General features: G+C 44.0%; 1 protein-coding gene across 1 annotated transcript in view; it reads left to right on the top strand.

Annotated features, from left to right (window-relative positions):
* Positions 1-23028, top strand: part of PCCA (propionyl-CoA carboxylase subunit alpha) — a 1163293-nt gene that overhangs the window by 437851 nt on the left and 702414 nt on the right. The window contains exon 12 of the mRNA XM_073614439.1: positions 14943-15093. Within this exon, the coding sequence (XP_073470540.1) occupies positions 14943-15093 (151 nt within the window). The remainder of the gene's footprint in view (positions 1-14942; positions 15094-23028) is intronic.

The raw sequence follows: 23028 nt of genomic DNA, 5'->3' as shown, positions 1-23028 counted from the left end.
GTTTTGCTTTCTGTAAAAATAATCTATTGAGTATAGTATTTCTTTAAGAGGATTCCTTTATCAAAGTAATCTTCACCACTTCAATACAGGGCATTTATACACCCTTCCTTCCCAGACCAATTTTTAGCTTTCAGCGCTCTCACACTTTAAATGCCAATTACTGTGTTTTTTATTTTTTGTGATATAAGTAAATAAAGAGCGAAAATTTTTGAAAAAAAAAACACTTTTTTTTTTTTTTTTTTAGTTTCTATGATAAAATTTTGCAAACAAGTCATTTTTGTTCGTAAATTTGGGCCAAAATTTCTACTGCTACATCTCTTTGGTAAAAATAAACCAAATTGGTGGATATTATTTAGTCTCTGTGAAAGTTAGAGTCTACAAGCTATGGTGCAAATCATTGAAAATTGATCACATCTCATCACACCTGATGAACTGACTGCCTATCTCATTTCTTGAGGCTCTGAAATGTCAGGAAAGTCCAAATACCCCCTAAATGACCCCTTTTTGAAAGGTAGACAGTCAAAGGTATTTAGTAAGAGGCATGGTGAGTTTTTGAAGTTGTATTTTTTTCCCACAATTCTTGGGAAAATGAAGATTTTTTTTTTTTCACAAAATTGTCATAATAATAAGTTATTTTTCACACACAGCATATGCATACTTCCAATTACACCCCAACGTATATTCTGCTACTCCTGAGTATGGCGATACCACATGTGTGAGACTTTTACACAGCCAGGCAACATTCAGAGGCCCAGCATTAAAGTAGTACCTTCAGGCGTTCTAGGAGCATAAATTACACATCTCATTCCTACCTATCACACTTTTGAAGGTCCTGAAGCACCAGGACAGTGCAATTACCCACAAAATGACCCAATTTTGGAAAGCAAACACCCCAAGGTATATTCTATGAGGCATGGGCTGCAGATAGGTACTCATGTACTCTGATGGGCTGGAGACAGGTACTCTGTTACACTGATGGGCTGGTGACAGGTACTTGGGTACTCTGATGGCCTGGTGACAGGTACTCGGGTACTCTGACGGCCTGGTGACAGGTACTCGGGTACTCTGATGACCTGGTGACAGGTACTCTGATGACCTGGTGACAGGTACTCTGATGGCCTGGTGACAGGTACTCTGGCGGCCTGGTGACAGGTACTCTGGCGGCCTGGTGACAGGTACTCTGGCGGCCTGGTGACGGGTACTCTGGCGGCCTGGTGACGGGTACTCTGGCGGCCTGGTGACGGGTACTCTGGCGGCCTGGTGACGGGTACTCTGGCGGCCTGGTGACGGGTACTCTGGCGGCCTGGTGACGGGTACTCTGGCGGCCTGGTGACGGGTACTCTGGCGGCCTGGTGACGGGTACTCTGGCGGCCTGGTGACGGGTACTCTGGCGGCCTGGTGACGGGTACTCTGGCGGCCTGGTGACGGGTACTCTGGCGGCCTGGTGACGGGTACTCTGGCGGCCTGGTGACGGGTACTCTGGCGGCCTGGTGACGGGTACTCTGGCGGCCTGGTGACGGGTACTCTGGCGGCCTGGTGACGGGTACTCTGGCGGCCTGGTGACGGGTACTCTGGCGGCCTGGTGACGGGTACTCTGGCGGCCTGGTGACGGGTACTCTGGCGGCCTGGTGACGGGTACTCTGGCGGCCTGGTGACGGGTACTCTGGCGGCCTGGTGACAGGTACTCTGGCGGCCTGGTGACAGGTACTCGGGTACTCTGATGGGTCAGTGACTGGTACTCGGGTACTCTGATGGGTCAGTGACTGGTACTCGGGTACTCTGATGGGTCAGTGACAGGTACTCAGATGGGCTGTGACAGGTACTCATGTACTCAGATGAACTGTAACAGGTACTCGGGTACTCTGATGGGTGGTGTCAGGTACTCAGATGGGCTGTGACAGGTACTCATGTACTCAGATGAACTGTGACAGATACTCTGATCAACTGTGACAGGTACTCAGGTACTCAGATGGACTGTGACAGGTACTCAGGTAATTGGGTACTCAGATGAACTGTGACTGGTACTTAGATGGACTGTGTCAGGTACTCAGATGAACTGTGACAGGTACTCGGGGACTCAGATGAACTGTGACAGGTACTCGGGGACTCAGATGAACTGTGACAGGTACTCGGGGACTCAGATGAACTGTGACAGGTACTCGGGGACTCAGATGAACTGTGACAGGTACTCGGGGACTCAGATGGGCTGTGACAGGTACTCGGGGACTCAGATGGGCTGTGACAGGTACTCGGGGACTCAGATGGGCTGTGACAGGTACTCGGGGACTCAGATGGGCTGTGACAGGTACTCGGGGACTCAGATGGGCTGTGACAGGTACTCGGGGACTCAGATGGGCTGTGACAGGTACTCGGGGACTCAGATGGGCTGTGACAGGTACTCGGGGACTCAGATGGGCTGTGACAGGTACTCGGGGACTCAGATGGGCTGTGACAGGTACTCGGGGACTCAGATGGGCTGTGACAGGTACTCGGGGACTCAGATGGGCTGTGACAGGTACTCGGGGACTCAGATGGGCTGTGACAGGTACTTGGGGACTCAGATGGGCTGTGACAGGTACTCGGGGACTCAGATGGGCTGTGACAGGTACTCGGGGACTCAGATGGGCTGTGACAGGTGACAGGTACTCTGGCGGCCTGGTGACAGGTACTCTGGCGGCCTGGTGACAGGTACTCGGGTACTCTGATGGGTCAGTGACTGGTACTCGGGTACTCTGATGGGTCAGTGACTGGTACTCGGGTACTCTGATGGGTCAGTGACTGGTACTCGGGTACTCTGATGGGTCAGTGACTGGTACTCGGGTACTCTGATGGGTCAGTGACTGGTACTCGGGTACTCTGATGGGTCAGTGACAGGTACTCGGGTACTCTGATGGGTCAGTGACAGGTACTCAGATGGGCTGTGACAGGTACTCATGTACTCAGATGAACTGTAACAGGTACTCGGGTACTCTGATGGGTGGTGTCAGGTACTCAGATGGACTGTGACAGGTACTCATGTACTCAGATGAACTGTGACAGATACTCTGATCAACTGTGACAGGTACTCAGGTACTCAGGTACTCAGATGGACTGTGACAGGTACTCAGGTAATTGGGTACTCAGATGAACTGTGACTGGTACTTAGATGGACTGTGTCAGGTACTCAGATGAACTGTGACAGGTACTCGGGGACTCAGATGAACTGTGACAGGTACTCGGGGACTCAGATGAACTGTGACAGGTACTCGGGGACTCAGATGGGCTGTGACAGGTACTCGGGGACTCAGATGGGCTGTGACAGGTACTCGGGGACTCAGATGGGCTGTGACAGGTACTCGGGGTCTCAGATGGGCTGTGACAGGTACTCGGGGTCTCAGATGGGCTGTGACAGGTACTCGGGGACTCAGATGGGCTGTGACAGGTACTCGGGGACTCAGATGGGCTGTGACAGGTACTCGGGGACTCAGATGGGCTGTGACAGGTACTCGGGGACTCAGATGGGCTGTGACAGGTACTCGGGGACTCAGATGGGCTGTGACAGGTACTCGGGGACTCAGATGGGCTGTGACAGGTACTCGGGGACTCAGATGGGCTGTGACAGGTACTCGGGGACTCAGATGGGCTGTGACAGGTACTCGGGTACTCAGATGGGCTGTGACAGGTACTCGGGTACTCAGATGGGCTGTGACGGGTACTCAGATGGGCTGTGACAGGTACTCGGGTACTCAGATGGGCTGTGACAGGTACTCGGGTACTCAGATGGGCTGTGACAGGTACTCGGGTTGTCATTGGTTGTCTCAGGTTGACATTCTGTGACCGGCTGTGATTGGACACAGCCGGTCATGTGGTAAAGAGCCAATTTCATTGGCTCTTTACTGTGATCAGGGTAGGGCTGTGTCAGGGTGACGAGCCTCGTCCCCTTTCGCCGCTCTGCGTGCGCCCTAGGGGCGCCCACGACGCCGTGCATGTAGACCGTACATGTGACTGGCTGTGATTGGACACAGCTGGTCACATGGTAAAGAAGCCGAGGACGTCATATGACACCCGCCCAGGATGGGAGATCCCATCTGCGGATGTCATATGACTATAGCCCAGTATTGAAGTGGTTAAATGATACGTTCACCTTTTGAACAAACGAAAAAGTAAACCCACATTTTTTTTTCCAGGTAAAAAAATTCATTTTTTTCTAAGCTGCCTGAAGAGCATTTCACCCGCAATCAGTAGGTTGTGGGTGCAATCTCAAGCTCCTACAGACTCTCAGGATAGCTGTCTGCCCATACCTTGTACAGGCAGGCAGTTACCTGAGAGCAGGAAGGATCAATGGAAAGTGCTCACCAGCGCCCTCAGTTCATTGAGAACTACAAGCCCTCAATCGCAATGGCTGGCGGTACTTGTAGGCATTCGTGACTGGAATTGTAGTCAATTTGGCTGTTATGCTCTCTATTTAGACTAAGTCAGGCATACAAGTTTTAACAGTGGGGATAATAGTCAAAATATTAGACAGAAATGTGATTGAAGAGATCCCTTCTTGTTACTGCAGAAGGTCGTTATAAAATGTTTTTTTTGTTATCTCTAATTATTTTTCTTGTATATTCCCTAAAGCAGATTTATTCTAAACATATGCTAGCTTATTTCCTCTTCATGTAGGCTTTGTGAAAGTGCATATGTTTTTTTGAACTGTCCAGAAAGATAGATCTGCATTTGATAGGCAGAATGGGTGCTAGTTGTGCCCCCCCCCCCCCATTCTGCTTTTCATACCTTAACCTATAAAGACAATTCCTTGTGAATGCACAGTTAAAAGTTCCTGTTTTACCATGTTTGAAAGCCTGTCTTTTATTTGTTAATTTGTACCAAAAATTATTACAGAAACCTGTATTTGATAACTTTGGCAATTTTCTAGATTTTTTTTTTTTTTTTTTGTCAGGGTTTAAACATGCATGCAAAAATATCATGTACTAGGTGATTTTGTGGCCTGTGTAAAGAACTTTCAAAGTTACAGTTAAAGGCAGAAGGTTTTTTTATCTTTATGCATTCTATGCATAAAGATAAAAAATCTTCTGTTTGCAGCCCCCCTCAGCCCCCCTAATGCTTACCTGAGGTCCCTCTCTTTCCAGCGATGTCCCACGAGTCTCAACCGTCCGAATTTCTCCTTCCTGATTGGCTGAGACATAGCAGCGGCCCCATTGGCACCTGCTGCTGTCATTCAAAGTCAGCTAGCCAATCGGAGAGAGGGGGCGGGGTTGGGTCGGGGCTCAGTGTCTGAATGGGCACATGGAGCTGTGACTCAGCTCGGGTGCCCCCATAGCAAACTGCTTGCTGTGAGGACACTGAACAGGAGGGAAGGGCCGAGATCACAGAAGAGGGACCTGAGAATAGGAGAATCTTGGCTGCTCTGTACAAATCCACTGCAACAGAGCAGGTAAGTATAACATGTTTGTTATTTTTATAGGAAACAAAACAAGACTTTACAATCACATTAAGGTCAAAGGTTGTGGGATCAAAGTTTAGGGTTAAGCTTGCCATACAACATAAGATTTCTCTCGTTCAGCCCCCTCCCATTCACAATAAACAACATGTATGGAGGACTCTTTCCTGCTAAATATCGTATTCAGATAGCCAGCACCCACAGCTATCAATACCTGAACTTTGCATCTGGATGCAGCCACTGTCTGGTCCATAATTTTCTACCTGGCTCGTTATGGAACTAGACAAAATGTGCCACTGTATGGTCAGTTTAAGGGTTATATGATGCCCAGTCAGGATAACAGAATCACTTTCCGGCCGTCATTTTGTTATATGGCAGGCGGGAAGTGGTTAAAATGAAAGTAATTTTTTTTCCCCTGAAAGTATCTTATTTATGTTTCCTGACGCCACCATGGCAGCATACTAGTGATAGGCTCCGCCTTTCTCCCCTCCCTCAGGACCAATGAAATAGCATAAATTAAAGGCCAGTTAGGCCCCGCCCCATTCTTCTTCTTTTTGTCCTCATACCTCCACGCACCAGTGAAGAGTAAGCAGTACTATGTTCCCCCCTCTGCCTCCAGGCAGCTGCCGGCTGGGTTAAGCCTCTCCCAGTCCCAGTATCAGGCTGCTAAAAGCGCCAGAGTAGCTTGGGAGCTCCTTCTGTGGGTCTTGATGGAGCTGAGCAGTTTTTCCTCTTTAGGAATGAAATCTGCCTTTAAGGTTGGTGTCTGCAACGCTTGTTGGGTTTGGGGAGGCCAGCTTTGCATCCTTCTTACCTTTGCCTTTGTTTGTCTCCTGTCATTTTCTCACTTTCTGCACCTCCTGTTCTTTTTCTCCTGCAGTGGCACTGGTCTGGGTACATTACTCCCCCTAGACAGGTTCTCTGTCCTAGGCCGGCTGTAGGTATAGCTTATATTTGTAGGTTGTGTATGTATAGGTTTGGGGTAGGTGGGGGTGTGTGTGGGTGTGTGTGTGGGTGTGTGTGGGTGTGTGTGGGTGTGTGTGGGTGTGTGGGTGTGTGTGTGTGTGTGTGTGTGTATATATATATACTTGTATACGTGTATATGTGTGGGTGTGTGTGTATATACACACACACACACACACACACACACACACACACACACACACACACACACACACACACACACACACATACAAGTATATATATAATGTGTGTGTATTGTAGGGGATCAGAGGGGTGGACAGCTGGCTCAGAGACAGCCCATTAAAACAAAAGTGGCTTTATTCAGCAAAATGGCAAATTAAACATAAGATAGACAGACTTGTCTTGTCACACGGTTGTGCACACAGATACAGCTCACAGTTCAGCAGCACACAGGCTTATAGGTAACCGTTCATGGCTCCAATCAGAGCTACAGTCTTTATGTGGGTAAGCTCACCCAGCACACCTTCCAGCAATGGACATATTCACACAGCATGCTCCTGTGTCTCTCATTCCTACTCAAACAGCTCTTCTCTGAGTCTTTCAACCCAGCTGACAATTAGCAGGTCTGAAGGGGAAATATCTGCCCTCTTCGATTAACCCCTTCTTAACCCTGCCCCAGGCTTACCCTCTGCAGTATGTATATGTTTGTGTGTGTTCTTATGTTGGTTGGTATGTATGTGTGTGGGGGGTGTTATATGGAGCGGTATGTGCATGTATTTATATATGCATGCATATTTAAAAAAAAAAAAAAAAAAAAAAGGGAAAGGAGAGAGTGTAGATGTATATATTTAGATATACATTATTAGAGTGAGAAGCGAAGTCGCTGTTGCCTTATCTATTTTTCCTCTTCTCTGTCTTTCTGCGGCTTTGTCCATCTCTCAGCTGGTCGTCCCATTTCTCCATGGTTCGAGTATCAGTCACCACCCATACAAAAGACCCTCAACACTTAGGGTGGGGACCATGTGTCGGTAAGTTTTCAGGAAAAGAGTGCCCTCTTATGCGGATTGCTTCAGCTCCACGCACCCACGCTCTCAAAGGCCAGAGCCAGAGGCCATAGAAAGGCGGACGTTCTTCAGAGGAGCATAGCTCGGATGTCGCTCCCACTCAGGAGAGAGGTTCCAAGGAAAACATCTTAGCTGTTCTTTCTCAGACCCAGCACCCCAACAAGAGTCCTGCAGGACCTGTGGCGCAGTGCCTATGCCCAGGAGGCTGGTGAGTGAAGTCGGTCTGGTTGAAGTTTGCAGCTGACAGGTAATACCGAATGTCCTTATTACTTATAAGGTGGCACAAAACTTCTGTTTTAAACTCACTGTAATTACTCTAGCTAGTCAGCCCCCTTGTTGCGGGTCTAGCTACTAGCAGAACAATCTGCCTCATGGATCACTCATCCTCTCAGTACTCCTGAGGAGGGGGTGCAGCCTGCAAATGATTTTAGCTCCCTTGCACCAGAGGAAGATCTGGAGCTACTTGGTGTCAGTTTTTCTTTGGAGAACTGTGCATCCAGGCAGTCATGCAGACCGTTACATGGGTTAAAAGACAAAGTCATATTTACCCTTTCAATGAGCAATCACTTTTCCATTAGGAAACTGGTTTAATTTAAGGCGGATATAGCATCGCTGAAATCCATGCCTACAGTGGGACCGGCTGTTGTCCAATAGGGTGGCGGCTGGGAAGGGCCTGCCACTCAACAGAGGCCCTTACCTTGGTGACGGGTACTTTGGGTTTCTGCTCCAAGGATATGGTTGGAGAGGAAATCCTTAGGGGTGATATCTTGGGACCCGGCCAAGATGTATTGGCAAATTTCCCTGCAGAAGCAGCAATAGTCTCAACCTGGTGCCTGGCCAAGGCAATGCTATACTCCGTTACGGCTAGGGGTACCCATTGGGTTAAGACCCGGGGCTGTGTTTGGCTTCCTAGAAACAAAATTGGAATAGTCACTTTATAGTGCAAGATCTCTGTTTGATATGAAACCAGAGACAGCCATGTTGGAAGTGACAGGAGGAGGGTATGTTCTTCTCCCATAACAGAAAGCAGGAAAGTAAAAAGAAAAAAAAAAAAAATATATATATATATATATATATATATATATATATTACATAAAATACAGGGAGAAATATGTTTCTCCCACTAGGTTCGCTCCTCTAGGGGCAACCTTTCATAAGGTCCATAAATGAAAATTTTTGGGTGTACCACAGGTGCCCACAAAACCCTTTTACCGGGTGCATGCCCAGACTTTTAAGGTAAGTTCCAGTGGGCACGCATCATGGGTTACTAGACAGTGAATTGTGCAGATCCTTGGAGGATAGGCACTCATGGTCACTGCGGTGGATTCCTCAATGTTCCTTCTCCGCACCTTTTTCTCATCCTCGGAGCTGCCAGATCCACCGCAACCACGGCGGTTACAATACTTACAGACACTTCAGACTCAGAGGGGAGCTGTCCTGGTCCCATCTTACAGGAGAGATTGTAGGTTTCCTACCCACCCCTGTTTGTAGGTTGCGGGGGTTGGAGAGAAGCATTTGCTTGCAGAAGATGGCTGGAGGCTTTCGCTAGATCGTCAGGATTCTTAGCCTCACAACCCGAAAATGTTTTCTTTTCTTTTTTATTCCAAAGTAAGTAAATTTGTTGATTGGTTGGACACATCTCCGCTTTATCAACCTACCTTTTAGCCTATGAATATCTCTAAGAATATTCACAGAGGTTTCAGTGCCATGTAAGTTCCTCTTGGAGAACAGGGTCTCCAGATTTGCCACTACCTGGGCATCATTCCTTTCTACATTAAAAAAAAAAAAAAAAAATGCCAACTTTTGTTTTCCAACAGTTAAAGTGCCTGTGGGAGCTCTACTGGTTCCTCTGTTTTGCTTCCATCAGAAAAGGACGGTGACGGTCATAAGGAGAATTCTGAGATCAGATTCCTCTACTTCCTGGAGGACTTCTAGGTGTCTCAGCCTCCTGGCTGTAATGTTGTCATTCATACCGATGATATCTTGGGTACATGGGCACCGTTGCTAGTTTCAACTACAACAGAGGAAACAGGATCCGGCGCAGCTATGGTCAGTGTCACGCAGCATGTATAGCGGTCCGCGGTGATGGAAAGACTTTGAGGATGTCACAAACCATCTGACTGGATCAATGTGATGAATCATATCGGCAATACAGCCTGGAAGGCGCATTGCGAGGGTCTGTTCGGTCAAGGCAAGCGGAGTTTGCTAGCCAAGGAAGGTAGTCTCGAAAGCGCCGGAAGGTCAGGCAGCCTTTTTTATCACTTTGACCTTGCTACCCAGAATCAAGGGTGACCAGTCATCTTGCGGTTGAGCAGCAGGACAGCAATTGCGTATTTTCAGCTCCAGGGAGGATCTGGCGGCAATATGCTATTGAGAGATGTAGAACCCAGAATGTCTGGGTAGGAAGATCGCCAGCAAATTCCGGAAGAAATTTACTTCCTAGGGGACTGAAATACACGGACATACTGTCCATCATGCAAGCTTGCCAGAGCATGAGGGGGAAGCTTGTCCACAGGTGGCCTACCACAGACAGGCTTCTTTGCTTCTCACAGCAAATGCCAATTTAAGAAGAGCTCTGACTCTGTTTCCGCTCCCCAAAGCGGAGAATAGAAGCTGAGTTTCTCCATGAAACTGCAATCAAGCCTACTGTATATGTTTCCCCAACTTCTCTCGTAATGAAATTCCTCTGGAAGCTGTCAAGAATGAGCATGGTAGTCACGACCACCCCTCCATTCTGACCATAGGAGTCTTAGTGCTTCCTGGCTATCTACTTCAGAATACAGAAGTCGATTCCCCTTCACACATGCACAGACCAGAGATGCAAGCATAATGGCGGGAAGGGGAAGCCGCAGAACCTAGATTGCTCCAGAGTTGCTCCAAGAGTGAGCTCTACTTTGGGGGGTGCGAAAGGCACTCTACTAACAGCCTCTATGCCAAGATCTGGAACAAACTTGTGTTTTTTTTCTATTTTGCATGGCAAGATATTATTCTTATTGCGCCTCTGGGGGCAGCTGTTCTGGTCTTCTTGTAGGTCAGATTGGACATGAACCTTACCCTATACTCTTTTGAGGTTGCAGATGTCAGCAAGAACAAGGTTTAATTTGGCCAAAGGCCCTTTAGTTTTTGAAGACAGTCAGGAGGCTTCGTCAACCGCGAGAGAGAATCTTTCACAATTAAAATCTTTTGATGCTGTTGGGGTTTATTTCAACTGTTTACTCCAACAGGGCAGTGTTCGGTTTAAGACATCACTTACTAACCAGTATTTAGCGCAAATAGTCAAACAGAAGTCTGTTTGAGTTTCAAGCCCATAGAGCTTCAGAAAAGCATATTGCTTTTGTTACAGGAGTAGAGCTGCATCCTGTAGTTCAGCTTATATCAGAGGTAGCGACAGCCCTCCATCTATCAATCATCTGTCCATTGCCTAACTTTCCAGATGTTCAAGCAAGAAAACCACACAAATTGGTCATTCCCAGAGCTTTAAAGAAGTTTCTGTCCACAATTGCTCTTTTCAGTTCATATGATAAGTCTTTCACTGTTCCAGATGGAATTCATCAGGCAAGAGAGGTTGCCTCCTTGACTTTAGCAAGATTGGTTGTGCAGATGGGAAATGGGTCATGAGTCTCCTTCAGTGACAGGATGCATCCTCCTCGAGAGGGGTTGAGGCCTCATAGGCGGCCCAGTTAAAAGCATCTATGGATTCATTCTAAAGGAAAGTGGCATGTTTTTCCCAGCATACCTTTCCAACCTTTACAGAATAGATCTGGGTGCCTTGTCATCAGTGGGCTTCGGAGGAATGACGGTTCAGTCTTCTGTCGCATTTGAAAATATATACAATAATTATTTTGGTTTGTTAAGTAGAACCCACCCTGTCAGCTAGGATATGTATCACTAGTATGCTGCCATGGTGGCGTCAGGAAAACGGAAAATTGTATCATACTTACCGTAGTTTTCCTTTCCTGACGCCAATCCATGGCAGCATACGGACCCACCCTTGTGCGTTTTCGGTATCAAGCTAATTACGAAGAATGGGAATGGGGCGGGCCTTTAATTTATGCTATTTCATTGGTCCTGAGGGAGGGGAGAAAGGCGGAGCCTATCACTAGTATGCTGCCATGGATTGGCGTCAGGAAAGGAAAATTACGGTAATTATGATACAATTTTCCGTTTTTTTGCTGCAGTGCTTACCTTAAAAAGAAAAAAAAAGTGTGGGCTACGTAGATATTTGTACACTAGCAACTCTAATCATTGCAGCCCTGCCATTGATAGGACAAATATAGCATAAAAGTACAGTAAGTCCCCTATATACAAACGTGTTCCGAAAGCACGTTTGTAAGTCCAATTTTTGTAAGTCCAACAAAGGTACCCAACCAATACAATCGGCCCAAATTTTTACTGGAATTGGTTTTAAACACATTTCACACAAATAATACATGGGGGAAAAAAGGTTGAAATATAGATACAGTACTGTATAAGTACACAGAACCACAACCACCACAAATGTCAACTAACACACGATTGGACATCTTTAAAAGTTTGCAACTTGAAGGTTCATATGTAGGGGACTAATCGTATAGGTGAAGCATCTCAAGGTTTCAAGTGAAGTTAAGGGATTGTGCAATACGTTCCTCCAAATGAGAGATTGGTGGTGAAAATGCATAAACTGCTTTATATATCTTGATCTGAAACCAAAAATTTTGAATATGGAAGTACAGTAAAGGAGAAGTGTGTGGAAGAAATTTCAAAACTGGGTACAAAGTCTAACTGACAGTATAGGGAGGGATATTATATGATGGCGCTTATGCTCAGATCATACTATTGGGGAGGGAGCATCAAGCTGTAGTGAACAGTTGGGGGAGAGTAGATAGAGGAAGAAGCATAGAGAGTGGAGGTAGTGGAGGGGGGCGGTTTGATGGGCATCAGCTTTCAGAAGGGTAGGGAGTTTTTCTGAATACTTAGCCAACCCTTTAGACTAAATTAGAACCACTGTATAGCACTATATAGCAAGAAGCAGAACGTGTGTGTATAACACACATATTGACAAAATTATTTAGGGTAAGCTAAATTTTATATATGGGTCAAGGACATTCTTGTACACACTTTTTTTAAATTTATTTTTCTTTTACTGTTTTTACATTTGCTTGTAACACTGAAAGCTGCACTGTGCCAAGAACTACTGGATCCGGCTGTTATGTTAAAGAGGTTCTTCAGTCTCTTTAAAAACATTAAAAATCAAACCAAATACTGTAGCTGCTGACTTTTAATAAAAGAACACTTACCTTTTCAGGGATAGTGCTGTTCTCATTCAGATTGATTCTTTATCAGTCTTCGGGTCCCCATCTCCGGCATGTTTACTGCCGGAAGCTGGCTGTGACTCCTTGTGGCTCACAGCCAGCTCCCCATTGTGAATGTGCGAGCCGCGCTGCGCTGTGTGAAATTCCTCAGTGATTCCAGTGGAAGTGGGAGCAGATACCTGACAAGACAAGGTAACCGTTACCCCAAAAAAATTACATTTTTTTTTTTACAATTGGTTTCCTTTTTTTTTTTTTTTGTGAAGCAGTTGTTTTTTGTGCAAATATTTATTTTGTGGAAGCCTTTTTGGAACTTTTGTTTTTAGTGTACAATATTGACATGATGCGTTATCATGTCATCATATTATGGGTGTAAGCAAGTATAGAGACTTTATTTGTGGGTTAGATAAGGGGTTAGGTTAGAACCTTGTCTTGAAAAAATACTTGGTGCCGAAACTGCCTAAACTACCACACCGGTCTGATTTTGCTGAATGTATTTAAAAAGGTAAATCTAAGTATTTAAATGTACTTTTATTTGGGGGTTTTAGCATTTTCCAAACTAAATACAAGTGCAATTGCAATTAGAATTTATAATCTTGCATATTTCAATTTTTCTTGTCTTCCTTAACCCCTTCACGCCTAAGGGTAAAACAAATATTAATGCCTAAGCACAATTTTGCAACTTTGGCATGTGTTTGTGAAACCATATATATCATCGCAACTGCTTTATGCAATCCAGGTGAATTATACCCTGTTTTTTTTCAGGACAAATTTGGCTTTCATTTGGTGGTAAATGGTAATGGATATCTACTTATTTTTCTTTCCTCAAAAGAAAACTGGCCCAAAATAGATAATAAAAATATATTTTTTTAATTGTATATTTTTTGCTACTACCATAACCTACCACTAATGAACAGCCCAAAATAAATTCTCCTGCTCCTGACGATGGCAGCGATACCACATACGTGTATGTTATTTCTTGTTTGTACCCGTAGTACAGCCCAGAAACAATAGTGTGCTTTTTGCTTTTTTTTGTCCTACCTAAAATACCTGATACTAATTTAAAAAAAAAAAAAAATCTGCCCAAAATATACCGACCTTGATCTTGACCTTTGACCCTTACATGACCCAAACACTAACCCTGGCACTTACCTAGATCAAACCTTGATCTAGCTTTTTTTTTTTTTTTTTACACTTTTGTTTTCTATGCTAGGAGAGAGAAAGATGCAATGTATCCTTTCTCCTCCATTCGCAGAGAGAGAAACACAGGGGTGGCTTCATAGTGACTGATCACTATGATAGCCAATCAGAATCAAGAGTTCCAGGTCCTGTTTGTTTATACGGGACCCGGGGCTCTCGGCGAGACCCTGGTTTATGTGCTGGGAGTGCGCTGCCTGCTCCAGGGATGAACACAGATACGCACGGCAAAAGCCCAGTCCAGTGAGTCTGCATATATGTGTTCTGTCTGTACGAAGGGGTTAAATATCAAACAATGTGTTTGCATGTGTGTAGATTGCATAATTAGTATATACTGTATACAGTATATAATGTCTTATACTGAAAAACAAATACTGGTATGACACAGGGATACGTTTTCCTATTTAACATCCACAGACAAATAGGCATGACTTTACTGAGTACCTAAAGCACTTAAAGTGGTTGTAAACCACAGTCATGAAATCTGAGCATAGCACATACTGTATATCTGTAGTGTTTACTTATCTCTCTACAAAGCTCAAAGTTGTTGTTTCTCTCTGGTGCTTCGTTCCTCTGTTATCAGCATGAGTCACTTCTGATAGTTTTCCTGACATATGAGATAAAATTTGTGTTGGGGAGGGAGCTCAGCATGCAGCTTGTCTATTCACAACACAGTTCTGCTGTGTGGAGGGAGGCTTGTTCCTTTCCTCCAATCAGCTCTCACACATTGTAACTGCAGCCTTTCTGCCCCCTCCTCTGTGCTACTATCAGATGGAGAAGGTTTTTAACAGAATTCTGCCCTTTAGAAGGGGTGTAGGGAAGAGAGGGCTGCAGATAAACAAGTTAAATCTATGTAGGAGGATTTGTTTAATCTCTGTGTATCATCTGAGGCTGTTCACTTCACTGGGTACATGTGAAGATTTTGGTGGAGCGTTGTCTTGATGGTGTGCTGAACTGCAACTTGATTATTTTTGTTTTAACCTTAAATTAGAATGGTGACCCCAAATGTGCATTAACATGTAATACATATTTCCATTTTGCCAGCACATTTCTTGATCCAGAAACTCGGAAAGGAATGGGAGAACAGGCCGTAGCCCTTGCCAAAGCTGTGAAATATTCATCTGCAGGGACAGTAGAGTTTCTTGTTGACTCGAAAAAGAATTTCTACTTTCTTGAAATGAATACAAGGTTGCAAGTAAGAATATTTTTCTCATTGTTGCATGCCATATATTTTACAAGTGATTCATTACTACTGGTGGCATAGGCAGTGTTTGTCGCTGCCTGGACAGTTAAAATTTGCTCCTAGAAAAAAAGCCACATGGCATAATAGATTGCATTGCATCCCAGTCTCGCTATCTTAATCTTTTGTTGTTGCCTCACATGAATGTGAAATCTTTTAACATTAGGTACATACAGCATAATGTTTTGGAACATGTTACACAGCAATTTTTAAAAATATAGATAGGAAGCCTCAGAGGCAATATCACTTAAACAGAAGTCCCATGGAACAGGCTGGATCAGAAGTATTCCTGTCATTTTTTTACTGAAGGATTGTTTGGTAAAGACTTTATACAGTGTACTTTACATGAGGATATTTTCATTGATTCCAACTGATTTTTCCCATTGTGACCAATTTTAATTATTTTTGAGAAGTTTGTTACCAATGATTCCAACAACACATGTGATAGCAGTTGTAAATTCAGCCCAACAAAACCCTTGATTTTATTTTGGATAGAGCAAAACTGGTTTATCATGGACTGGGCAACTGTTCCCCCTAGGGGATGGACTGGGATTCCAGGAGTTGGTAGCATCAGCTTAGACTAGGCAGTGCTGTTGGCCATGCAGGAGACACTGATGGCTACCTGGAGTTTGATATGGGCTAGATACCTGAAGGCGTTGGTGGGCATAACGCAGTATACCTGCATGACAGCAGACATGAGAATCTTTAGAAGGGCAGAGTCTAAACAGCTACCTTGTCCTCATTAGAGCTTCTGATAGTGGAGATGGGTTTAGCTGCAGGTAACGCCTGGGTTGTGACTCGCAAACAAACCTGAGCAGGCAGCTACTGGAAAATAGTAAATGCGCTTGAGAGAGTCCATAGTAGCACTGGAATGAAGGCATCACAGGGCAGCAGGTAACGCTGTCCAAAGAGGTAGGCTTGCATGGAAACACGAAAAGGCACAGATAAGGAAACAAGCTAAGCATTAGCAGGTACTGGTAACCAGAGTCATGCTGGAAAGCACAAGGAGACACGATGAATGGAGCCTGAATTACACAGGCAACAAGACCGGCTTCAAGCTGGAGTGCCAAGGATCACTGAGATGACTGCGGGTTGGAGTACACAAGGATCACAGGGCTGGCTGCAGTACACAAAGCTCACAGAGCTGAATGCAGGCTGGGATACACTGAGAACATCAAGAACAATTGAGGACACAGAGATAACACTAGGAAACGCTGAGAAGTCACTTTGGAACACAGAGGGTCTGGCTGCTAGTGTGTGGACGCATTGCTCAGACGCTTTGCAAGCTGTGCGCTAGCCCTTTAAGACAGCGAGTGACTCATTACAAGCATCTGATGCAATGTTGGGGTTCTGTTGAGAAATGTTGCAGTGTCTAAATCCCTTCGGAAGTGAATAACCTGCAGAGCGGACACAGGCAGCGCCTGCTCTTTATGGGCAGTCAGATGTAAATGGACCACCAGTCTGTTTGCACCTGACTGTCCCCTGATCCGCCAGATGGATGGCATCTATCTGTTTTGATCTGATCAGATGTTAATGGCTGTCAACGGGCACATGGCTATTGATACCCCCCACCCCATAGAGGGGACTGGAAGGTCTGCCTAAAAAACGGACAGGCGGACCTGATCGGCCTGCTAGTGTGAAAGGGGCAGCAACTTTGAAGCGGTGTATACACCGCTCCTCCACCGTCCCTGCCCATTAAAATGAATGGGCACCGCTGTTGAAGTGGCGCTTTTCGGGCGCATTTCACCCTTTCTTCGGCCGCTAGCGGGTGTTAAAAGTGCCCCTCCAGCGGCCAAAAAAGGACAGCTAAAACGACGGTAAAGTGCCATTAAAACTAGCGCCGCTTTACCGCTAACATGGAGCGGTACCGGTGTGGAAGGGTGGGAATCCACTAGAATCACTTCATATAAAGTACAACCTAAGTCACAGCAGAAAAGAGCATTTTTAGGAGATCCAGGTATCCCACTTGGCAGAGAATAGAAACATTTTATCATTAGGGTGTAAAATATTTCCATTAGCATAATGGTATTCTGTCAATGACTAAAGTGAATAGAATAACTGAAGATTTACAATGTAAGGCTATAACCCATAATGTTGCAACACAAATGGTGTGGATGAGTCTGTCTTCTTGGAGGAGAATAGCTGAAATGGGTGCAAAATAAAGGCACATTGGTAGTGTCAATGATAGTGTCAGTGAACCTCTAGCTGTACAGCCTCTGAAGCACAAATGAGAGACTCCAGGGTATATAACATGAAGTTTTGCTGATGTAAAATACCACCTAGTAAGTAACTTAACCACTTAAGGACTAGCCTCGTTTTGGATTTTAGGTGTTTACATGTTTAAAACAGGTTGCTAGAAAATTACTTAGAACCCCCAAACATGATATGTTTTTTTTCTAACACCCTAGAGAATAAAATGGAGGTCGTTGCAATACTTTTTTTTGCACCGTATTTGCGCAGCGGTCTTATAAGCGCACTTTTTTTGGAAAAAATTAACTTTTTTGAATAAAAAAATAAGACCACAGTAAAGTTAGCCCAATTTTTTTTTATATTGTGAAATATAATGTTACACCAAGTAAATTGATACCCAACATGTCACGCTTCAAAATTGCACCCTCTTGTGGAATGGCGTCAAACTTTTACCCTCAAAAATCTCCATAGGTGAAGTTTAAAAAATTCTACAGGTTGCGTGTTTTTAGCGTTAGAGAGGAGGTCTAGGGCTAGAATTATTGCTCTCGCTCTACCGGTCGCGGCGATACCTCACATGTGTGGTTTGACCACCGTTTTCATATGTGGGCGCTACTCGTGTATGCGTTTGCTTCTGCGCGCGAGCTCGTCGGGACAGAGGTTTTTTTTTTAAAAAAATTCTATTTTTATTATTTATTTTACATTATTTTATTTATTCTTACACTGTTTAAAAAAAAAAAAAAAAAAAAAGTGTCACTTTTATTCCTATTACAAGGAATGTAAACATCCTAGAAAAAAGCATGACAGAACCTCTTAAATATGAGATCTGGGGTCAAAAAGACCTCAGATCTCATATTTACACTAAAATGCAATAAAAAAAAAAAGTAATTTAAAAAAAATTACATTGAAAAAGATATGCCTAAGAGGCGTGGGCAGAAGTGACGTGCTGCTTCTGCCAAGCAGTGTCATGGAGACGAGTGGGCGCCATCTTAGCCTCACTCGTCTCCACTCACAGAAGGGAGACGGACGCGATCGCCTCCGCCGCTACCGACAGCTCTGGTAAGCGGTGGAGGGCACCAGATCGCGCCGGGTGGGGGGGCCCTCTCCCGCCACCAATTAAAAGTGATCTCGCTGCGAATCCGCCGCAGGGACCACTTTTATCAGAAAGCCGGCCACCGCACGAAAACGAGAATACCGGGGTTATGGCAGCTAGCTGCTGCCATAACGACGATATCCACCGGCAAAGTTTGGACGTACATCGGCGTGCAGCGGTCCGGAAGTGGTTAAAATGGAAGTCCACCCTAACACCTAAATTCTCCCCTGCAATTATTGTGAGCCAAGTTCAGCCTTATGCCTCAAAATGAAAAAATCCCAGTTTTTCTACCTTTATTTTGCTAAATCCAGTGCTGTCACATGACTTAAATTCTACTTCTTTCTGAGTGTAAAAAGCAGGCAGTGGGTGTGGTTACTGAAAGCTAGTGACATTACTTCCAGGGAGGGGCACTGTTCCTGTGTAGCCAGTGGGTGTATAGAGGATGGGAGGAGCTGATCATAGGTTCCCTGCCCAGTGCCATCTCAACAATAAGGAGGTATTGTACATCCTAATTCATGAGAAATGTAAGAATTAAAACAACCCCATCACAGTGCCATGCGGAAACAACCATGTGGTTGTACACTGTAGAAAATCTGCACCGCGTTGTATTGTAATCTCTCTTACAGTTTCTAACAAACAGTGTGTGTGCTATGTGCTGCTGGAACCATGAAGAGTGAACATAACATACTTCCAAAACCTGTCCTCCCTCCCCCCTCTCTCTCTCAGGAGAAACTGCCAAACAGAATGAGGCTTTGAAGACAGGAGGAGATCTGTGAAGGATAGGAGGGATGGAGGTGGAACTGGGCAGGACTAGGCATGTTGGTCTAAGAACCACTGACAACCTTTTCAGGAAGTGAAAGATGGCTTGGCAAATTCAGATAAAGGGAAATAGAGTTGTCCCTGAAGAACAGAAAGTAGCTGAGATTTGACTATCTAAGCTAGGCAATCAGCTAGCCAGAAAATGAATAATATCAAAGATAATGATATTTAACATACTAATTAATAGGAACATTTTCATTTTTGACTGGACTTCCACTTTAATGGTGGTCTCCCTGACAGACAATGATTTAGTACATTTGCCTAAATTATCTAGCATGTTGTCTCATTCCTCTGAAGAAAACTGGGTAGTGTACTCATTTTACCATTTAATCATATATGAAAGGGAGTTAGAAAAAATGCTATTTGAGAAAGGACCATGCAAGTTCTAAACTCACAGCAGATTTTCTTGAACATTTTTGGTGGGGATGTTGGAGACATTTCATATTGTTAGGCATAAAAATGCCTCATTTGTACATAGTAATACATTGCGTAGTAGGGAATATCTTTGATAACTAGCTGGTAATTGAAAGTGACAAACTAAGTCCACCTAAAGGCACCTTGAAGCAAAGCCAAGTTTGGATTTTATTTAGAGTGACCAAAGTTAAAACAATTGGACAACTAAAGTATTAACCACTTAAGCCCCGGAAGATTTGGCCTCTCAATGACCAGAGCATTTTTTGCGATACGGCACTGCGTCACTTTAACTGACAATTGCGTGGTCATGCGACACTGTACCCAAACAAAATTGATGTCCTTTGTTTCCCACAAATAGAGCTTTCTTTTGGTGATATTTGATCATCTCTGCGGTTTTTATTTTTTGCGCGTAAACAAAAAAGCGCGACAATTTGGAAAAAACACAATATTTTGTACTTTTTGCTATAATAAATAGCCCCAGTTTTTTTTAAAAAAAGCAAATTTTTTTCTCAGTTTAGGCCGTTATGTATTCTTCTACATATTTTTGGTAATAAAAAATCACAATAAGCGTATGTTATTGTTTTGTGCAAAAGCTATAGCGTCTACAAAATAGGGGATAGATTTATAGCATTTTTATTATTGTTTTTTTTTAGTAATGGCGGCGATCTGCGATTTTTATTGTGACTGCGACATTATGGCGGACACATCAGACACTTATGACACATTTTTGGGATGATTGACAATTATACAATAATTAAGTGTCGATCAGTGCTATAAATATGCACTGAATACTGTATAAATGTCACTGGCAGGGAAGGGGTTAACACTAGGGGGCGATCAAGTGGTTAACTGTGTTCCCTGACTGTGTGTTCTAACTGTAGGAGGAGGGGACTGATTAGAGGGGATGACAGATCGTGGTTCGTAGCTATTAGGAACTCACCATCTGTCTCTCCTCACAGAACAGGGATTTGTGTGTTTATACACACACACGTCGCTGTTCTGCCTCTTGTGACCGGTGGTCACAAGCATCGGCACCCCCACTGTGCAGAGGGCGCGCGCCTGCTATCCCGCTTAAAGGAGCCAATGTATAGCTATGACGGCTCGCTGGAACGTGCCGACCTGCCACAATATAATCACGGCGGCTGGTCGGCAAGCGTTTAAGCACTGTAAAAATGTGCAGGAATGCAGTTGGAGAAAGTGAGAAATTATTGCTTTTACAGTCATTATGGTTGTAAAAGCAATCACAGTGCAAAAAAAATAGATAGATAGATAGATAGATAGATATATATATATATATATATATATCTATCTATCACTATGGTGACACTGTACTGCTAGGGTGACAATATGTAAAAATAAATAAATGTGTGTGTATATATAAATTTATTTATATATATATATATATATAGATATAGATATAGATATAGATAGATAGATAGATAGATAGATAGATAGATAGATAGATAGATAGATATATATAGATAGATATATATATATAGATATATATATATAGATATATATATATATATATATATATATAGATATATATAGATATATATATAGATATATAGATATAGATATATATAGATATATATATATAGATATATATAGATAGATATATATAGATATATATAGATAGATATATATATAGATATATATATATATATATATATATATATATATATATAGATATATATATAGATATATATATATATAGATATATATATATATAGATATATATATAGATATATATATAGATATATCTATCTATATCTTGATAGATATCAGCACCATGCCCCTTACGATGTCCCTGATCAGCGCCACAGTACTTATGGGTATCGCTGATCACGCCACACTGCTTAATGGTGTCGCTAATCATCAACACACCACTGAGTATCGCTGATCATCGACGTCATACCACAATGTCCGTGATCACCGCTGCACCAGTCAATATTGTCCCCGTCACCAGGGGCGGGGTCCCCGTGTTACATCCCCTGAATGGCCACGCCCCATGGCTATATTACAAATGGCAGACACTGGACCTGACATAACAGTGGAAGCCAGCGTTGGAGGAAGACCGGGTTGGCGAGAGTAGGCCCAAACTACGATGGGGGACATTCTTCATTTTTAATAAAGGACTATTCCAAAATTGTCTTGTTTTTTTGTAACACTACACTTTTTCTTTTGATGAATGGATAGGGGATTCCGATAAGCCCCCTGCCGGAAGACCCCCACAACCACCAGCCAGGGTTGTCGGGAAGAGGCCCTTGTCCCCATCAACATGTTGACAAGGTGCTGTGGGGTGGGAGAGCACCCACGCCCCCATGTTGAGGGCATGTGGCCTGGTATGGTCTGGGGGGGCACTCGTCCCCCTTTCAAGGCCTGCCAGGCTACATGCTCCGATATGGGTCTGGTATGGATTTTAGGAGGGACGCCATGCCATTTTTAAAAACAAAATTGCCGTGGGGTTCCCCCTCAAGATCCACACCAGGCTCGAAGGGCCTGGTATTGATCTGGGGAGGACCCCACACTTTATTTATTTTAAATTTTGCCATGGGGTTCCCCCTCAAGATCAGAGCACAAGTCGCATGCCACAAGTCGGATCAGTTAAGATGATGATCTGACTTGGATGCAACTTACATTCAAATCAATGAGCTGAAATGTTACCCAAGTCAGACCAAAGTAGCGCAGAAAGCATTTTCAAAGTCAGACCTTCGCACGTAGAACCAGTTAAGATGGCTCTCATAGGGAACCATTGATTATAGCATGTCATGCAAAGTCGGAGCGAATGTCGGACCAGTGTGATGCTATGCTATGCTATGTATGCTTATGATGTCTGTTAGAAAATATCCTATCAATTAACAACTTTGTGTAAAAAAAAAAAAAAAAAAAAAATATACATTTTCACTTTCCTGCATTTTCCGAAAACTCGTGGCAAAAAAATTACATTTTCAAAAGACTCTATGCCTTTCGGGAAAATAATTTGTAGCGTTTGCTTTCCAAGATGGGGTCTTTTTGTGAGTGTTTCTATTGTCATGGTGCTCCTGGGCCTCCGACTATGTGATAGGTAGTCAGGATATTAGATGTGTAATTCATGGCCCTGGAACGCCCAAAGGTGGTCCTTGGATTGTGACCCCCTCAGTGCCACTACGCTGTGAAAAACTCACACGTGGTATCCCTGTACTCAGGAGGCATAGCAGAATGTGTGTTGGGGTTTAATTGTATGTATGCCCATGTTGTGTGTGTGTGTGTGTGCAATAACTTGACAACTAAAATTTGAAATACAATGACAACTTTGTGAGAAAAAAAAAATCACTTAATTCATCAAGCTCTGGGGAAATTCCCTTGCATAGTAAACTGTCTATATGCCTTTAGTG

The sequence above is a fragment of the Aquarana catesbeiana genome, linkage group LG02 (genome assembly GCF_042186555.1).
Source record: "Aquarana catesbeiana isolate 2022-GZ linkage group LG02, ASM4218655v1, whole genome shotgun sequence".
Classification (NCBI taxonomy): domain Eukaryota; kingdom Metazoa; phylum Chordata; class Amphibia; order Anura; family Ranidae; genus Aquarana; species Aquarana catesbeiana.
The sequence above is the reverse complement of the archived record's forward strand: the minus strand, read 5'-3'. Positions and strand labels throughout refer to the sequence as shown.